An 18,787-nucleotide genomic window follows, 5' to 3' on the forward strand; every position below is an offset into this window, starting at 1 on the left:
GATCTTGCTGTGATTTATGTCATAGAGTGTTCTGCCTATGTTTTCCTTTAAGAGTTTGATAGTTTCTGGCTTTACATTTAGGTCTTTAATCCATTTTGAGCTTATTTTTGTGTATGGTGTTAGGGAGTGATCTAATCTCATACTTTTACATGTATCTGTCCAGTTTGCCCAGCACCACTTATTGAAGAGGCTGTCCTTTCTCCACTGTACATTCCTGCCTCCTTTATCAAAGATAAGGTGACCGTATGTGCGTGGATTTATCTCTGGGCTTTCTATCCTGTTCCATTGATCTATCTTTCTGTTTTTGTGCCAGTACCATACTGTCTTGATTACTGTAGCTTTGTAGTATAGTCTGAAGTCAGGGAGCCTGATTCCTCCAGTTTCGTTTTTCGTTCTCAAGATTGCTTTGGCTATTCAGGGTCTTTTGTGTTTCCATACAAATCGTGAAATTTTTTGTTCTAGTTCTGTGAAAAATGCCAGTGGTAGTTTGATAGGGATTGCACTGCATTTGTAGATTGCTTTCGGTGGTACAGTCATTTTCACAGTATTGATTCTTCCAATCCAAGAACACGGAACATCCATCTATTTGTATCATCTTTAATTTCTTTCATCAGTGTCTTATAATTTTCAGCATACAGGTCTTTTGTCTCCTTAGGTAAGTTTATTCCTAGATATTTTATTCTTTTTGTTGCAATGGTAAGTGGGAGTCTTTTCTTGATTTCACTTTCAGATTTTTCATCATTAGTGTATAGGAATGCCAGAGATTTCTGTGCATTAATTTTGTATCCTGCTACTTTACCAAATTCATTGATTAGCTCTAGTAGTTTTCTGGTAGCATCTTTAGGATTCTCTATGTATAGTATCATGTCATGTGCAAACAGTGACAGCTTTACTTCTTCTTTTCCAATTTGGATTCCTTTTATTTCCTTTTCTTCTCTGCTTGCTGTGGCTAAAACTTCCAAAACTATGTTGAATAAGTGGTGAGAGTGGGCAACCTTGTGTTGTTCTTGATCTTAGTGGAAATGGTTTCAGTTTTCACCATTGAGGACGATGTTGGCTGTGGGATTGTCATATATGGCCTTTATTATGTTGAGGAAAGTTCCCTCTATGCCTACTTTCTGCAGGGTTTTTATCATAAATGGGTGTTGAATTTTGTCAAAAGCTTTCTCTGCATCTATTGAGATGATCATATGGTTTTTCTTCTTCAGTTTAATATAGTGTATCACGCTGATTGATTTGCGTATATTGAAGAATCCTTGCATTCCTGGAATAAACCCCACTTGATCATGGTGTATGATCTGTTTAATGTGCTGTTGGATTCTGTTTGCTAGTATTTTGTTGAGGATTTTTGCATCTATGTTCATCAGTGATATTGGCCTGTAGTTTTCTTTCTTTGTGACATCCTCGTCTGGTTTTGGTATCAGGATGATGGTGGCCTCGTAGACTGAGTTTGGGAGTGTTCCTCCCTCTGCTGTATTTTGGAAGAGTTTCAGAAGGATAGGTGTTAGCTCTTCCCTAAATGTTGTATAGAATTCGCCTGTGAAGCCATCTGGTCCTGGGCTTTTGTTTGTTGGAAGATTTTTAATCACCGTTTCAATTTCAGTGCTTGTGATTGGCCGTTCATAATTTCTGTTTCTACCTGGTTCACTGTTGGCAGGTTGTGCCTTTCTAAGAATTTGTCCATTTCTTCCAGGTTGTCCATTTTATTGGCACAGAGTTGCTTGTAGTAATCCCTCATGATCTTTTGTATTTCTGCAGTGTCAGTTGTTACTTCTCCTTTTTCATTTCTAATTCTATTGATTTGAGTCTTCTCCCTTTTTTTCTTGATGAGTCTGGCTAATGGTTTATCAATTTTGTTTATCTTCTCAAAGAACCAGCTTTTAGTTTTATTGATCTTTGCTATTGTTTCCTTCATTTCTTTTTCATTTATTTCTGATCTGATTTTTAGGATTTCTTTCCTTTTGCTAAGTTTGGGGTTTTTTTGTTCTTCTTTCTCTAATTGTTTTAGGTGCAAGGTTAGGTTGTTTATTCGAGATGTTTCCTGTTTCTTAAGGTAGGCTTCTATTGCTATAAACTTCCCTCTTAGAACTGCTTCTGCTGCATCCCATAGGTTTTGGGTCATCATGTCTCCATTGTCATTTGTTTCTAGGTATTTTTTAATTTCCTCTTTGATTTCTTCAGTGATCACTTCGTTATTAAGTAGTGTATTGTTTAGCCTCCATGTGTTTGTATTTTTTACAGATCTTTTCCTGTAATTGATATCTAGTCTCATAGCGTTGTGGTTGGAAAAGATACTTGATACAATTTCAATTTTCTTAAATTTACCAAGGCTTGATTTGTGACCCAAGATATGATCTATCCTGGAGAATGTTCCATAAGCACTTGAGAAAAATGTGTATTCTGTTGTTTTTGGATGGAATGTCTTATAAATGTCAATTAAGTCCATCTTGTTTAATGTATCACTTAAAGCTTGTGTTTCCTTATTTATTTTCATTTTGGATGATCTTTCCATTGGTGAAAGTGGGGTGTTAAAGTCCCCTACTCTGAATGTGTTACTGTCAATTTTCCCTTTTATGGCTGTTAGTATTTGCCTTATGCATTGAGGTGCTCCTATGTTGGGTGCATAAATATTTACACTTGTTATATCTTCTTTTTGAATCGATCCCTTGATCATTATGTAGTGTCCTTGTCTCTTCTAATAGTCTTTATGTCTATTTTGTCTGCTATGAGAATTACTACTCCAGCTTTCTTTTGGTTTCCATTTGCATGAAATATCTTTTTCCATACCCTTACTTTTAGTCTGTATGTGTCTCTAGGTCTGAAGTGGGTCTCTTGTAGACAGAAAAATGTGGAGCACTTCACGAATTTGTGTGTCATCTTTGCGCAGCGGCCATGCTAATCTTCTCTGTATTGTTCCAATTTTAATATATGTGCTGCCGAAGTGAGCACTCTATTTATATTTAAACATATGTGAAAAGACATTGAAAATAAGAGCTATAAAAGTAGAAGGGAAGCTACTAAGAAACCTGTTCTTTATATTTAGAAACAGAATGCATTTGAGTTTTGTAAAGCTAATAATACTTTAAGTTCACTAAAAACAAGCTAAAAATTTAAAGGGCACTTGTGAATCTTTCTGTAAAGTGAAGAATCTCTTTAAAACATGAGTGATCGGGCTTCCCTGGTGGTGCAGTGGTTCAGAGTCCACCTGCCGATGCAGGGGACACGGGTTCGTGCCCCGGTCCGGGAGGATCCCACATGCAGCGGAGTGGCTGGGCCCGTGAGCCATGCCCGCTGGGCCTGCGTGTCCGGAGCCTGTGCTCCGTGACGGGAGAGGCCACAACAGTGAGAGGCTCGCGTACCGCAACAAAACAAAAGAAAACAAAACATGAGTGATCCATGATCCTTCCCTAGTATTTTCTTTTGTAAGTTCAAATTGTTGAGTGGGAAGCAGTGTAGTGGAAGTTAAAGAAGTTATAAATTTAGGGGAGACTGTACAGTTCATTCAGATCTTGTGGTGAGAAACTGAGTAAAGAAAAAAAAACAGGATCAAGAACCATAATCAAGTTTGATCAAATCTGAACTGTGTAGGAGCCAGCCTCAGTTGTTTCAGGTGGGATGCTCTCCCTAAAGTATCTCTCCCTAGGATATTGGGGGGACATGCAAATGAAATGCTCTTTATTTTGTTTTCTATACAAAGTTGTTAAATAAAAACACTCTTAAATCACCAAAATTAAGAAGCATCAAGATGAAGCTAAAAGAAACTTATTTTTGAGCTTTCTGAAAATGAGTGTTTTTAAGCCATGATTCTTAACTTGAGGTCCATATTTGAGCATCAGGAGATCTGTGAATGAAAACGTTTCTGTGTGCGAGTGTGTAGGTACACATGCATGATAAAGCAAGGCTAAGATTGGACCCTCCTTCCAGAAAATTTATCAGTCATAGAGTTCAACACAATTTAAAGGATTAAGACCCCAAAGTTAAGAATCGTATTTTAGAGCAATAGTTTCAAACTGTGCTATCTGTATTCCCCTGGTAGTGCATGAAAATTCCCAGCAGTTTGGGAGCAGGCAAATATTTTGGGAATCAATTTCCATTCAGATTTAAAAAAAATTTTTTAGTAAAGTAAAGTTGATTTACAATGTTGTGTTAGTTTCAGATGTACAGCAAAGTGATTCAGTTATACATACATATATATGTATATATATTCTTTTTCAGATTCTTCTCCCTTATAGGTTATTACAAAATACTGAGTATAATTCCCTGTGCTATACAGTAGTTCCTTGTTGGTTATCTATTTTATATATAGTAGTGTGTATATGTTAATCCCAAACTCCTAATTTAGCCCTCCCCCCTTTTCCCCTTTGGTAACCGTAAGTTTTTTTTCTGTGTCTATTAGTCTATTTCTGTTTTGTATACTTCAATTTTTTTTAAGATTCCACATGTAAATGATATCATATGATATTTGTCATTCTCTGACTTCATTTAGTATGAAAATCTCTAGGTCCATCTATGTTGCTGCAAATGGCATCAGTTCATTCTTTTTATGGCTAACATTCCATTGTATATATATACCACATTGTCCTTATCCATTCCTCTGTCGATGGACATTTAGATTGCTTCCATGTCTTGGCTATTGTAAATAGTGCTGCAGTGAACATTGGGGTGCATGTATATTTTCGAATTATGGTTTCCTCTGGATATATGCCCAGGAGTAAAGTAGCAGGATCATATGGTAGCTCTACTTTTAGCTTCTTAAGGTACCTCTGTGCTGTTCTCCATAGTGGCTGTATCAATTTACATTCCAACCAACAGTGTAGAAGGGTTCTGTTTTATCCATACCCTCTCCAGCATTTATTATTTTGAGACTTTTTGATGAGGTCCATTCTGATCAGTGTGAGATGATACCTCATTGTAGTTTTGATTTCCATTTCTCTAACCATTAGGCATGAGCATCTTTTCATGTGCCTTTTGGCCATCTGTATGTCTTCTTTGGAAAAGTGTCTATTTAGAGCTTCTGCCCATTTATTGATTGGGTTGTTTTCTTTTGGTCATGAGCTGTTTGTATGTCTTGGAGGTTAATCCCTGTCAGTAGCAGCATTCACAAATATTTTCTCCCATTTTGTAGGTTGTCTTTTCATTTTGTTTATGGTTTCCTTTGCTCTGCAAAAGCTTTTAAGTTTCATGAGGTCCCATTTGTTCCTATTTTATTTTTATTTTTATTTCTGTTACTCAGGAGACAGATTCAAAAAGATATTGCTATGATGTATGTCAAAGAGTATCCTGCCTATGTTTTCCTTTAGGAGTTTTATAGTATCTGGCTTTACATATAGGTCTTTAACCCATTCTGAGTTTATTTTTGTGCATGGTGTTAGAGAATGTTCTAATTTCATTCTCTTACACGTAGCTGTCCTTTCCCAGCATTACTTATTGAACAGGCTGTCTTTTCTCTATTGTATAGTCTTGCCTCCTTTGTTGTAGATTACTTTACCATAGGTGTGTGGGTTTATTTCCTGGCTTTCTATCCTGTTCCATTGATCTATGTTTGTTTTTGTGCCAGTACCATACTGTTTTGCTTACTGTAGCTTCATAGTATAGTCTGAAGTAGGGGAGGCTGATTCCTCTAGCTGTTTTTCTGTCTCAAGATTGCTTTGGCTATTTGGGGTCTTTTGTGTTTCCATACAAATTTTAGAATTATTTGTTCTGGTTCTGTGAAAAATGCCATTGGTAATTTGATAGGGACTGCATTAAATCTGCAGTTTGCCTCGGGTAGTATAGTCATGTTGTCAGTATTGATTGTTCCAATCCAAGAACATGGTATATCTTTCCATCTGTCTGTTATCTTTGATTTCTTTCATCAGCATCTTATAATTTTCAGAGTATAGGTCTTTTTTCTCCTTAGGTAAGTTTCGTTTTTTTTTTTCCTTAGGTAGGTTTATTCCTAGGTATTTTATTCTTTTTGATGCAATGGTAAATGGGATTGTTTCCTTAATTTCTCTTTCTGATCTTTCATTGTTAGTGTATAGAAATGCAAAAGATTTCAGTGTATTTTGTATCCAGCAACTTTACTGAATTTATTAAGGTCTAGTAGTTTTTTTCATTGCATCTTTAGGATTTTCTATGTATAGTATCATGTCATCTGCAAATAGTGACAGTTTTACTTCTTCTTTGCCAATCTGGCTTCCTTTTATTTCTTTTTCTTCTCTGAATGCCATGCCTAGGACTTCCAAAATAATGTTGAATAAAAGTGGAGTGTGGATATCCTTGTCTTGTTCCTGATCTTAGAGGAAATGCTTTCAGCTTTTCGCCATTGAATATAATTTTAGCTGTGGGTTTGTTATATATGGCCTTTATGACGTTGAGGTAGGTTCCCTCTATGCCCACTGTCTGGAGACTTTTTTTTTTTTTATCATAAATGGATGTTGAATTTTACCAAAAGCTTTTTCTGCATCTATTGAGATGATCATATGGTTTTTATTCTTCAATTTGTTACTGTGGTATATCACACTGATTGATTTGTGGATATTGAAAAATCCTTGCATCCCTGGGGTAAATCCCACTTGATCATGGTGTATGATACTTTTAATGTATTGTTGGATTTAGTTTGCTAGTATTTTGAGGAGTTTTGCACCTGTGTTCATCAGTGGTATTGGCCTGTGTTTTTTCTTTTTTTGTGGTATCTTTGCCTGGCTTTGGTATCAGAGTGATGGTGGCCTCATTGAATGAGTTTGGAAGTGTTCCTTCCTCTGCAAGTTTTTGGAACAGCTTCAGAAGGATAGGTGTTAACTCTTTTCTAAATGTTTGATAGAACTTGCCTGTGAAGCCATTTGGTCCTGGGCTTTTGTTTGTTTGAAATATTTTAATCAGTTTCACTTTCAGTACTTGTGATTATTCTGTTCATATTTCCTATTTCTTCCTGATTCAGTCTTGGGAGATTGTACCTTCCTAGGAATTTGTCCATTTTTTTCTAGGCTGTCCATGTTATTGGCATATAGTTGCTTTTAGTATGGTCCTTTGTATTTCTGTAGTTTCAGTTGTAACACCTCCTTGTTCATTTCTGATTTTATTGATTTGGGCCCTCTCACTTTTTTTCTTGATGAGTCTGAAGGTTTATCAATTTTGTTTATCTTTTCAAAGAACTGGCTTTTATTTTCACTTTAATACTCTGACTTATTTTTATTTTATTTAAAAAAATTTTATTGGAGTATAATTGATTTACAATGTTATGTTAGTTTCAGGTGTATAGCACAGTAATTCAGTTATATATATACATAGGTTCATTCTTTTTTAAAGAACCAGATTTCAGTTTTACTGATATTTTCTACTGTTTTCTCTTCATCTCTATTTCATTTATTTCTACTCTGATCTTTATGATTTCTTTACTTCTACTAACTTTGGGTTTTGTTTATTCTTCTTTCTGTAATTGCTTTAGGTGTAAGGTTAGGTTGTTTGAGACTTTTCTTATTTCCTGAGGTAAGCTTGTACAGCTACAAACGTCTCTCTTAGAACTGCTTTTTCTGTGTCCCATAGGTTTTGGATCGTCATGTTTTTGTTTTCATTTGTCTCTAGGTATTTTTTGATTTCCTCTGCTTTCTTCAGTGATCTGTTTGTTTAGTAGCATACTGTTTAGCCTCCATGTGTTTGTGTTTTTTGCAGTTTTTTTCTTGTAGTTGATTCCTAATCTCATAGCATTGCGGTCAGAAAAGATGCTTGATTATGATTTCAATTTTCTTAAATTTACTGAAGCTTGCTTTGTGGCCCAGAATGTGATCAGTCCTAGAGTATGTTCCATTTGAACTTGAATGTGTATTCTGCTGTTTTTGGATGGAATGCTCTATAAACATCAATTAAGTCCATCTGGTCTAATGTGTCACTTAAGTGCTGTGTTTCCTTACTGATTTTCTGTCTGGATGATCTGTCCATTGATATAAATGGGGTGTTAAAGTCCCCCACTATTACTATGCTACTGTCAATTTCTCCTTTTATGTCCGTTAATAATTGCCTCACATATTATGGTGCTCCTATGTTGGGTGCGTATATTGGGTTGGCCAACAAGTTCGTTTGGGTTTTTCTGTAACATCTTAAGGAAAAACCTGAAAGAACTTTTGGCCAACCCAATACAGTTACAATTGTTATCTCTTCTTCTTAGATTGATTCCTTGATCATTATGTAGTGTTCTTCTTTGTCTCTTTTAGCAGTCTTTATTTTAAAGTCTCTTTTGTCTGATACGAGTATTGCTACTGCAGCTTTCTTTTGATTTCCATTTGCATGGAATATCTTTTTCCATTCCCTTACTTTCAGTCTGTATGTGTCCCTATATCTGAAGTAGTCTCTTGTAGACTATATATATACCAGTCTTGTTTTTCTATCAATTTATCCGTTTGTAAACATGTCTTTTGGTTAGAGCATTTAATCCATTTATATTTAAGGTAATTATTTATATGTATGTTCTTACTGCCATTTTGTTAATCCTTTTGGATTTGTTTTTGTAGGTGTTTTTTCTTCCCTTCCTCTTTTGTTCTCTTCTCTTGTGATTTGATGACTATCTTTAGAATTGTGTTTGGATTCCATTTTTTTTTTCTGTGTGTGTATATCTGTTATAGATTTTTGGTTTGCATTTGCCATTAGGTTTTCATATAACTGTCTATATATATACATGATTGTTTTAAGTTGCTGATCTCTTAATTTCAAGTGCACTTCAAGTATCCTGCATTTTTACTGTCTTCTCACGATTCCTGGGTTAGATATCATATTTGAATATGGATGATTTCCTACCTTTACTGTAGGTTTGCCTTTACCAGTGAGCTTTCCCATTTTGTAATCTTGTTTCTAGTTGTGGCCTTTTCTTTTTCACCTAGAGACGTTCCCTAAGCATTTGTTGTAAAGCTGGTTTGGTGGTACTGAATTCTTTTGGCTTTTGCTTGTCTGTAAAGCTTTGGATTTCTCCATCAAAATCTGAATGAGAGCCTTGCTGGCTAGAGAATCCTAGGTTGTGGGGTTTTCCCTTTCATCACCTTATTGTACCACTCTCTTCTGGCCAGATTTTCTGCTGAAAAATCAGCTGATAACATACAAGGGAAGCCCCATGAGGTTATTTGTTGCTTTTCCCTTGTTGCTTTTAATATTTTCTCTTTGTCAGTTTGATTACTATGTGCCTTGGCATGTTCCTCCTTTGGTTGATCCTATATGGTACTCTCTCCACTTTCTGGACATGGGTTACTGCTTCCTTTTCCATGTTAGGGAATTTTTGGCTATTATCTCTTTATATCTCCTCAGGCCCTTTCCCCCTCTCTCCTCCTTCTGGGACCTCTATTATGTGAATGTTGGTACGTTTGATGTTGTCCCAGAGGTCTCTTAAACTATCCTCATTTCATTTTTTTCTTTATTCTGTTATGTGGCAGTGATTTCCACTACTCTGTCTTCCAGCTCACTTTATCCATTCTCTGCCTCACTTACTCTGCTACTGATTCCTTCTAGTGTGTTTTGCACTTCAGTTATTGTATTCAACTCTGTTTGGTTGTTCTTTATATTTTCTATCTCTTAGTTAAAAACTTCTTGTAACTTCTTGCTCTGTGCATCCATTGTTTTCCTGAGTTCTTGGATCATCTTTATGATCATTACTCTGAACTCTTTCTCAGGTACATTGTCTATCTCCACGTCACTTAGTTGTTCTTCTGGGGTTTTATCTTGTTCCTTGGTCTGGAACATACTCCCCTCTCCCTCATTTTGTCTAGATTTCTATTTGTATTTTTATGTATGTGGAAGGTTAGTTATGTTTCTTGACCTTGGAGAAGTGGCTCCCTGTAGGGGATGTCCTATGTGTCCCAGAAGTACACTCCCTTCTTGTCACCAAGGGCCAGGGACCAAGCTAGTCCTGGGGTAGGTTCTTATCTGTGTCTGTGGACTCTGTTCTGCAGGCTGCCAGACTGTAGTTTTCTTGCTTCTGGTGGGTGAAGCTGGGTCTTGACCCTGTGGTGGGCAGGGCCATGTCAAAGGGCATGTCTAGAGGTGGCTGTGGGCTCAGGAAGTCCTTATGCAGCCTGTCTGCTGATGTGTGGGGCTGTGTTCCTGCCCTGTTGCTTTGTGTTCCTGCCCTGTTGCTTGTTTGGCCTGAGGTGTCCAGAATTGGGGCCTACAGTCTGTTGGGTGAGGCCAGATCATGGTACCAAGATGGCAGCCTCTAGGGGAGCTCATGCTAATAAATAATCCCCCGTACCTCTGCCAGTGGTGTCCTTGTCCCCACAGTGAGCCACAGCTGCCCCCCACCTCCTCAGGAAATCCTCCAGGACCAGCAGGTAGGTCTGGCCCAGGCTCCTAATGAAGTCACTGCTTTTGCCCTGGGTCATGGTGTACACAAGACCTTCTATGCACCCTCCAAGAGTGGGTCTCTGTTTCCCCTACTCCTGTGGAGCTCCTGGACTCAAGCCCTGCTGGCCTTCAACATCAAGTGCTCTGGGCGCTCCTTCTCCCAATGCCAGAACCCCAGGCTGGGAGCCTGACATGGGGTTCAGAACTCACTCCTGTGGGAGAACTTCTGTGATATAACTGTTCTCCAGTTTGTGGGTTGCCCACCTGGGGGTCATAGGGTTTGATTATATTGCGAGTGAGCCCCTTGTACCGTCTCGTTGGGTTTCTTCTTCTTTTATTTTTTTTTAACATCTTTATTGGAGTATAATTGCTTTACAATGGTGTGTTAGTTTCTGCCTTATAACAAAGTGAATCAGTTATACATATACACATGTTCCCATTTCTCTTCCCTCCTGCATCTCCCTCCCTCCCACCCTCCCTATCCCACCCCTCTAGGCAGTCACAAACCACCTAACTGATCTCCCTGTGCTATGCAGCTGCTTCCTACTAGCTATCCACTTTATGCTTGATAGTGTATATATGTCCATGCCTCTCTCTCACCTTGTCACAACCTACTCCTCCCCCTCCCCATATCCTCAAGTCCGTGCTCTAGTAGGTCTGTGTCTTTATTCCTGTCTTACCCCTAGGTTCTTCATGACCTTTTTTTTTCTTAGATTCCATATATATGTATTAGCATATGGTATTTGTTTTTCTCTTTCTGACTTACTTCACTCTGTATGACAGACTCTAGGTCCATCCACCTCACCACAAATAACTCAATTTTGTTTCTTTTTATGGCTGAGTAATATTCCATTGTATATATGTGCCACATCTTCTTTATCCATTCATCTGTAGATGGACACTGAGGTTGCTTCCATGTCCTGGCTATTGTAAATAGAGCTGCAGTGAACATACTGGTACATGACTCTTTTTGAATTCTGGTTTTCTCAGGGTATATGCCCAGTAGTGGGATTGCTGGGTCGTATGGTAGTTCTATTTGTAATGTCTTTGGATGTAGACTATCTTTTTTGTTAGGTTCCAGTCTTTTTTTAAATCAGTGGTTGTTGAGCAGTTAGTTGTGATTTTGTTGTGCTTTTGAGAGGATGTGAGCTCAAGATCCAGCTACTCCACCATCTTGTCCTGCTCTCCATTCAGATTTTGATTTTCCCTCCTAAGTTCTCCTTCCTAAAATCAATCTGCTTGAGAATTTCCTATGGCCTGGAGTTCTCCTTTCCCAAACTCTTCCCTCTTACATCCTTCTTCTGCTTTACAAAAAAATGTTTCCACTAATTGCAAATTTCTTTATGATACAGGGTATAAAATGCTTCCAGGCACATAGGAAGGGTAAGAAAACTGGTGGCATATATTGATAGTGGCAGGCCTTATTTCCTCATGGCTACAAACCAATGGTCTTAGTTCTCCATTTTAAATTAGATTTCAGAAGTGAGCTAGCTGTCATAGGAACACCTACTAACACTTTTACTTGAACAGAAAAAAGACTTTAGACATTTTTCTGACAGTCTGGTTGGTTTTACAATGAGTAAACACTTTTAAATTATATGGTGGTCATCCTCCAGTAACTAAGTGTGCAGTTCCAAAGTTTTGATGAAAATACATTGAAAGCACGTAAACACCAATGCCAGAACTCACATTCTCTGTAACTATTTAAACATGGTAAGAAACTTTGGAGGTTGATTTTTACAAGTATGAGTGAAGGTTTTCAAATTTCTTTTTGGAGTAGGTAAACAAAAAATATGAAGACTAATTTTAGAGAAAGTTTAAGTCAATGGGCTGGACAGAGCCACTTGTAACATTTTCTTCTTTAGTATTTGAATAAACATAGATTCTGATGTATAATTGGACCCAAATCAGTTTTTTGGAGAGGTAGGTTCTAAAGGTCAAACGTACTTCAGTCATGGAATTGGTGCCACAACCAATGGGTATGTGTAACTATTATGTCATTTCATAGTAGTGACTCGGTATCTGCATGATGGTATTTATATTGATCTTGGGTTAAATTTGTGAAGTTTTTCGTGAACTCGTAAATAACTTGGAATATTACTATAAAAAAAAGGCAAGAAGATATTCCAAGAGACAGTATATAAATCGTGAAGAATAAATGTTGTGCTTTTGAGAGGATGTGAGCTCAAGATCCATCTACTCCACCATCTTGTCCAGAAATGCCATTGGCATTTCTGTGTCAAAAATGATCATTTTTAGATTTGGTTCCAAATATATTCCATTTCTTAAGGAAATGACATACAATGTAATTAGTTTCTTTAAACTTAACAGTAGTCTGTACAAAGTCAAAAGATATTAAGCTAGAATTATATGGAGTAAATCACTTACTTGACTTTTTAGTTACTTAGATGTGCTGATAATGACATAATGTGCTTTCTATTACTCGTTTTATATTAGGACTAGTTTTCCTCCAGGAATGGAACAGAGTGAAACATGTTTTATTTCAGTTAAATCTTGCCTTTTGTCTCTGTAAACCAATTTCTAATTATGATTTTATCTGCCAGCAGTGCTCCATCTCCTTGACAAAATGAGATTGTCTCAGAATGAAGTGAAAAGCCCTTTAGGAAAACGTGAAAGAAATTCAATTAATCTTATCTTCTTTTCTCTCCATAAAAAAAATTCCCTGCCCATCCATACTCCAAATTTCATTTTAGCTTTAATTTTTAGAGTGAACTCATGCAGAAACATGGAGGCCAGTGGGCTACTAGGGTCCATGAAAATGGTGATTGGAGGCCAGAATCTGGACACACGTCCAGGCATAATAAGAACAGCTACCTTATCACAGATTTTCATTGGCTGCAAATAAATCTATCAGAGATATGAGAATCTAATATACACAGTGTTTGTCTCTAGCTCCATAATAATGTACACTTCCTATAGAAGAGCTTTCATAAAGTATTTGAGCTTTGGGGAAGGTAGCCCTCCTTTGTCTTCTGTCTACTGCTATCTCCTCAGGAGTAAGCATCCTGTAGGCATTCACTCTAGTCACTCTGTTCATTCACTTTACTCATTGGTCTTAAAAAAAGAAGCTAGAAAAGATGGAGAAATCAGACTGTCTTCTGTTAACTGACAGTGTGGTGATGTCTGGTTTTTATAAAATATTATTAGAAAATTATTATGATAAAAATTAAAGTATAGGGATTTCATAACATAAATATTATTGCTACAAGAAAAGAATACCAAGATGAGCTGAAAAACTTTCACAATAATAGCTTTAGAACATATGAGTGCATTTAACCAAGTGCTCTGGATACATTAAAAAAGTAGTTTAGGATAAGCATACTTGAAACATTTGTCTTATAGAGGGTGTAGAGTAATTCAGATTCTTGACAAACATTATGAATTGCTTCTTAAAAACTTGGATAGATTAGAACACTCATTTCGAATGCAATGCCAACATGTAGTGTTCTTACAGTTTTAGAATTAGATTAACGGTGCTTAAAATTAGCATACGGATTTTTTAGTTTCTCCTCTCTGCTTCTGGGGCAAATTATAATTGGTCATGTTTTTTGTTTTTCATTTTTTAGGCTGGTGACTTCCACTTTAGACTAGTCTTTGTCCTCATTCAGTGTCAAATTCACTTTAATATCCCTTTTATTACTGATGTTTCTATCACTAATGTATAAAGATTCAAAAATTTATCTGTGAATGAAAAGTAGCACTTTGTTCCTCATAAATGCCTCAAACACTTTCTAAAGCTATAAAGACTCCAAGTTATTCTTTAGAGTAAAGACTTCTTTAAAGGTCATAATTGTTGTCTCTCATGTTTTTTCTTAGACAACTTTTTAAAAAGTTAATTAATTAATTAATTATTGGCTGCATTGGGTCTTCGTTGCTGCGCACGGGCTTTCTCTAGTTGCGGCGAGTGGGGGCTACTCTTCATTGTGGTGCACGGGCTTCTCATTGCAGTGGCTTCTCTTGTCACAGAGCACGGGCTCTAGGCGCGTGGGCTTCAGTAGGTGTGGCACGTGGCCTCAGCAGCTGTGGCTCTCGGGCTGTAGAGCGCAGACTCAGTAGTTGTGGCACACGGGCTTAGTTGCTCCACAGCATGTGGGATCCTCCTGGACCAGGGATCGAACCCATATCCCCTGCATTGGCAGGTGGATTCTTAACCACTGTGCCACCAGGGAAGTCCCTCATGTCTTTTTTTAAAACCACAAAAATATATAACTCATTTAAATTGCAAACATTTTAAATGATACCTGTTTCTGATTTGTGCACATTATTTTCCACTCTCTGGAGTAAAAGTGAAAGCTGAAAAATGTTTTGAAGTGAAGGAGTGACAAGGGCAACTAAAAAAAACAAACTGGAATAATTTACAGAAGAAAAAATCCTCTAATGAGAATATGACATAATATAACCCTTAAAAATCTGGCTAAAGGGGCTTCCCTCGTGGCGCAGTGGTTAGGAATCCACCTGCCAATGCAGGGAACATGGGTTCGAGCCCCAGTCCGGGAAGATCCCACATGCCGCGGAGCAAATAAGCCTGTGTGCCACAACTACTGAGCCCGTGTGCCACAACTACTGAAGCCCACATGCCAAGAGCCCGTGCTCCGTAAGAAGAGAAGCCACTGCAATGAGAAGCCCATGCACCACAATGAAGTCGCCCCCACCTGCTGCAACTAGAGAAAGCCCGCGCGCAGCAACGAATACCCAATGCAGCCAAAAATAAATAAATAAAATAAATAAATTTATATGTATATATATATATAAATCTGGCTAAGGAGTTTTCAGTCTGGCTGGTTATTCCAAATGCTTAGTATCTACCCCCTTCCTTCCTTGGTGCCTGGTGTACCTGTTGGGAGTGTAATGTTAGTGTTGTGCACTGCCACCTTTTCAGAAGGATTCTTGGGTTGAAGAGCTGGAGAAGTTATAAAATATGGACAACGTAAGTGCTCTAACCTCTGTCTGCTCCCACAATACAATGACCCTGGTGTTCACAGCATCACAGGAGAGATAAAGGACCATTTCTGACATTGTGAGATCTGTGATCAAGTCCTACCCTTGCTCTTGATGGTTCTAGGACATTGAGACTCACATAACCACTCTGAGAATTAGTTTTATCATCTGTAGAATGGGTACAAATTATTGTTCTTGACAAAACTATACTGCTGATTAAAATGAGATAACAGTTGTTTTGGAAAGACATAAAACTATAATGTATGTATGTTCTTCCAGTATTTCAAAACTTAGTAAGATGTTCCTCACAGGGTAAGTTCTTCATAAATGTTTGAGTGATGGCTGGGAGTAAAGGTTATTATTGAGTTCATTTTCCTTCTCCAGCCCACAGGATTAGTGGGGACTCTCAGGGAGTGTGATGGGTGAATGGGTTGAGTAAGCGTGTGGAAGCTCATGGTAACTCGGGTGAAGCCATTGTGCATCCTGGTCTTGGCTTCTGGAACACATTTCCATGAGCTGCATCTTAGCAAGTCTTCTGTGAAGGGAAGTCTTTTATACATGACAGAAACTAATAAAATTCAGAGGCTTATTAAGACCTATATAATATTCTTAGATTTTGTCTATGGAATTGAGGTGGTTTCTTAGAAGATTTTAACGATTTATACAAGTTCATATTCTTTTGATCAAGGACACGTTACAACATACTAAACCTCATCAATATACAATGCTCCTTTCACATTTTTGTTTAACAATTTTGCTACTGAGATTGATTTTCTTTCTACCATCACTACACATTATCTAAAACAGTTATAACACCTACAGCCTTGTATGTTGATTATGCACTTATTTGCATGTCTGTCTCCACTAGACTCTAAGATCATAAAGGGAAGAGAGTGTACATTATTCATCTGTTTTAACCTCCTGCATCCTGCAACTCTGTCACATGATTGTTACTCATCATTTGACTCAAAGAATGAGTGGATTAATCAGTTACCCACTGATCACTAAGACAAAGTATAAAATAATGCCTAATACTGAGGTACATTTACTGAGCACTCTTCTCATTTCTCCTTTCTTCTTAGCTGAACTGTGAAAACATGTTTGAAGAGGTCTATTTCCATTTAGTTTTAAATATATATATATATATATATATGATATGAAGTGGCTTAGGCATTCTTGCTCCTTCTGGTAAGACCATACCAAAAGTGTTTCTCAACTCTTCCTTTGCTTAATTGCTTTCTCCTGCTTGCAAAAGCAAGGATTATAGATTAAGTCTGACCCATGGGAATGTGAGAGGAGAGGAAGCAACTAGAAGAAAAATTATTCAAAAAAAAAGACATTTCTCACACTATATTCATTTTACGTTAAGTTGTAGCAATAAATGTCCCAACGTTTTCTCACCTTGACATGTTTTTCCATTGAGCATGAGTTGATAGCCAGGCGGGCAGATACACTGATAGCTCCCAAAGGTATTTTTACACTCATGCTGGCAGGTGTCTCTATTTTCACATTCATCAATATCTGTGCAGAAAAAAAGCAGTGTGTATAACCATGCGAAACAAAGGCAGAAACTGTGGCAGAATCAACTATAAACAAGTTGTTGATATACAACAGAAAACTTGATTTTATACTTGTGCTTAAAAACGTTCAGTGCTGTTTCATATCAGTATATTTTTAATGGAGTACAATATAAACTGTCCTGTATTATAAAATATGAACATCTCTTCTGTGTATAAGCACATAGGAGCTGAAGCCCCAAACTGGCCAATTGCAATATTAGTTAAGTAATTAATATTGGAATGACAGATGAAACAGACCTGTACAGGATCCTAAACCACCAAGGTACTAAACTCTTGACAGAACACAGTAGAATTTACCTAAAAGATAAAGTTTCTATTGAGATTAATTGGGAAAATACTCGTTTCTATTTTGTTTAAAGTTTAGCAGCCTCTCTCTCTCCAACAGCCATGTCTATAGCAGATATCATTAAGTGGAGGCGGTTTTATCTTTGTGATAGGAATATTCATCCAACTTCATACAACTGTAAAGTACTAATGGCAACTAGATATACATATAGTTGCTATGTTACTTTGGGCCAGCCACTTAACTTCTCAGGATCTCAGTTGATTCTTCTGCCAACAGGAGTCACTGATACAATCTCCCTACTTCACAGGCTTGTTGGAAGGTTCAAACATGTAATATATGAAAAACAAATTATAAAGAGCTAAGCTACCTGCTATTACTAAACAAAGTCAAGAAAACAGCAATAAAAAGAGTGGGAATAGATAGTAAAAAAATTAATTGATATTTGCTTTCAGAATCAGGGATGGGATTTGAGAAGCCTCAGATTTCTTGTCTCAGTTGTGTTTTGCCTAATATTAAAATGTGCCAACCAGTGTTAGAAGGAAGAGAATGTGGTATGAAACGGAAGCAGGAGTGCTGAGGGCTGGAAGTAAAGGGAAGACAAAGTGAAACCCTGGAGATGGCTCAGCAAAAGGACCTGTTCATTGTGCATCTGCTCAGATGATAATTGCAGTGACTCAAAATCTGTTAATGACAAACGCTCATCAAACATTTGTCATTGTTTTTGCCCCAGTTTGGTTAACCAAAGCACTCACTGCAGAACTTTTGATATATTTTTACTTTTTCCCTTTATAATCGGCTTTAACCTAAGATAACAACAGAAATGTAAATGACATTGAACTCCAAGTAGTAGATATCACACTTTCCAGAGTATGAATTTTAAAGTGGCCCCAAGTGTGATTTTGGTGTTCAGAAGCAATGCAACGTTTGTTTTCCCTATTAAGCTTTGGAATCAATTCCCTAAAAAGCTAAATCTTAGCCCAAGTCTAACAAAATTCCATGGTGTTAATCTGAATCCTTTGTAAAGTGTCTATCCTAGATGGTTAATTAAAGGCATTTGGTGTTTACTGCAGGTTGCTTGTTACATAATTCCAAAGCTGTCTGCAATCTTAGTGTAAATTTCTTCATTAGTACCAACGCCAGAAAATACTCACCATATTTTAAGAAATATTTCTAAATGTCTTAGTCTATTTATTGCCCCCAAATAAAACTTAAATATCCAGTCATAGACTAGTTATAGAAATTTACTTTAGAGTCTCCAAGATTGGTCCTCACTCTGAAATAGTAGGTGCCTCACATAGTAGATGGTTTTGGGAAGGTAATTCACATAAACATATTAGTGTAATATAAACACAAAGGCACATAAAACATTCATAACACTCTACTGTGATGAAACTACAGGGCACAGATTGTGATAAAGAAATGGAGAACTGGTTATTAATCAGGGACTCTTTCTTCAAATGGCTTGGACCTTCAGATGATCTAGAAGTCAACTAGATGGCATATGGTGTGGGAAATACCGTTTCACTCATTTATCAGAGCATAAACAAGGATTTTTGGAGCAGGGGAGTAAAGGTAGAAGAGAAGAGTTGTCTAAGACGAAGGCAGAGAATGGAATGTTAATAGGATATGAAAACCCTTCAGTGGGAATGACTATTTA

General features: G+C 37.2%; 1 protein-coding gene and 1 non-coding gene across 2 annotated transcripts in view; both read right to left on the reverse strand.

Moving 5' to 3' along the window:
* Positions 1-18,787, reverse strand: part of HMCN1 (hemicentin 1) — a 525,244-nt gene that overhangs the window by 3,767 nt on the left and 502,690 nt on the right. The window contains exon 105 of the mRNA XM_027083004.1: positions 16,666-16,785. Within this exon, the coding sequence (XP_026938805.1) occupies positions 16,666-16,785 (120 nt within the window). The remainder of the gene's footprint in view (positions 1-16,665; positions 16,786-18,787) is intronic.
* Positions 2,843-2,949, reverse strand: LOC113607579 (U6 spliceosomal RNA). The gene has a single exon (XR_003427994.1). It is a non-coding gene; the product is annotated as a U6 spliceosomal RNA (small nuclear RNA).

The sequence above is a fragment of the Aethalodelphis obliquidens genome, unplaced genomic scaffold, assembly GCF_003676395.1.
Source record: "Aethalodelphis obliquidens isolate GAN/ISIS:26980383/991018 unplaced genomic scaffold, ASM367639v1 scaffold48, whole genome shotgun sequence".
Lineage (NCBI taxonomy): Eukaryota > Metazoa > Chordata > Mammalia > Artiodactyla > Delphinidae > Aethalodelphis > Aethalodelphis obliquidens.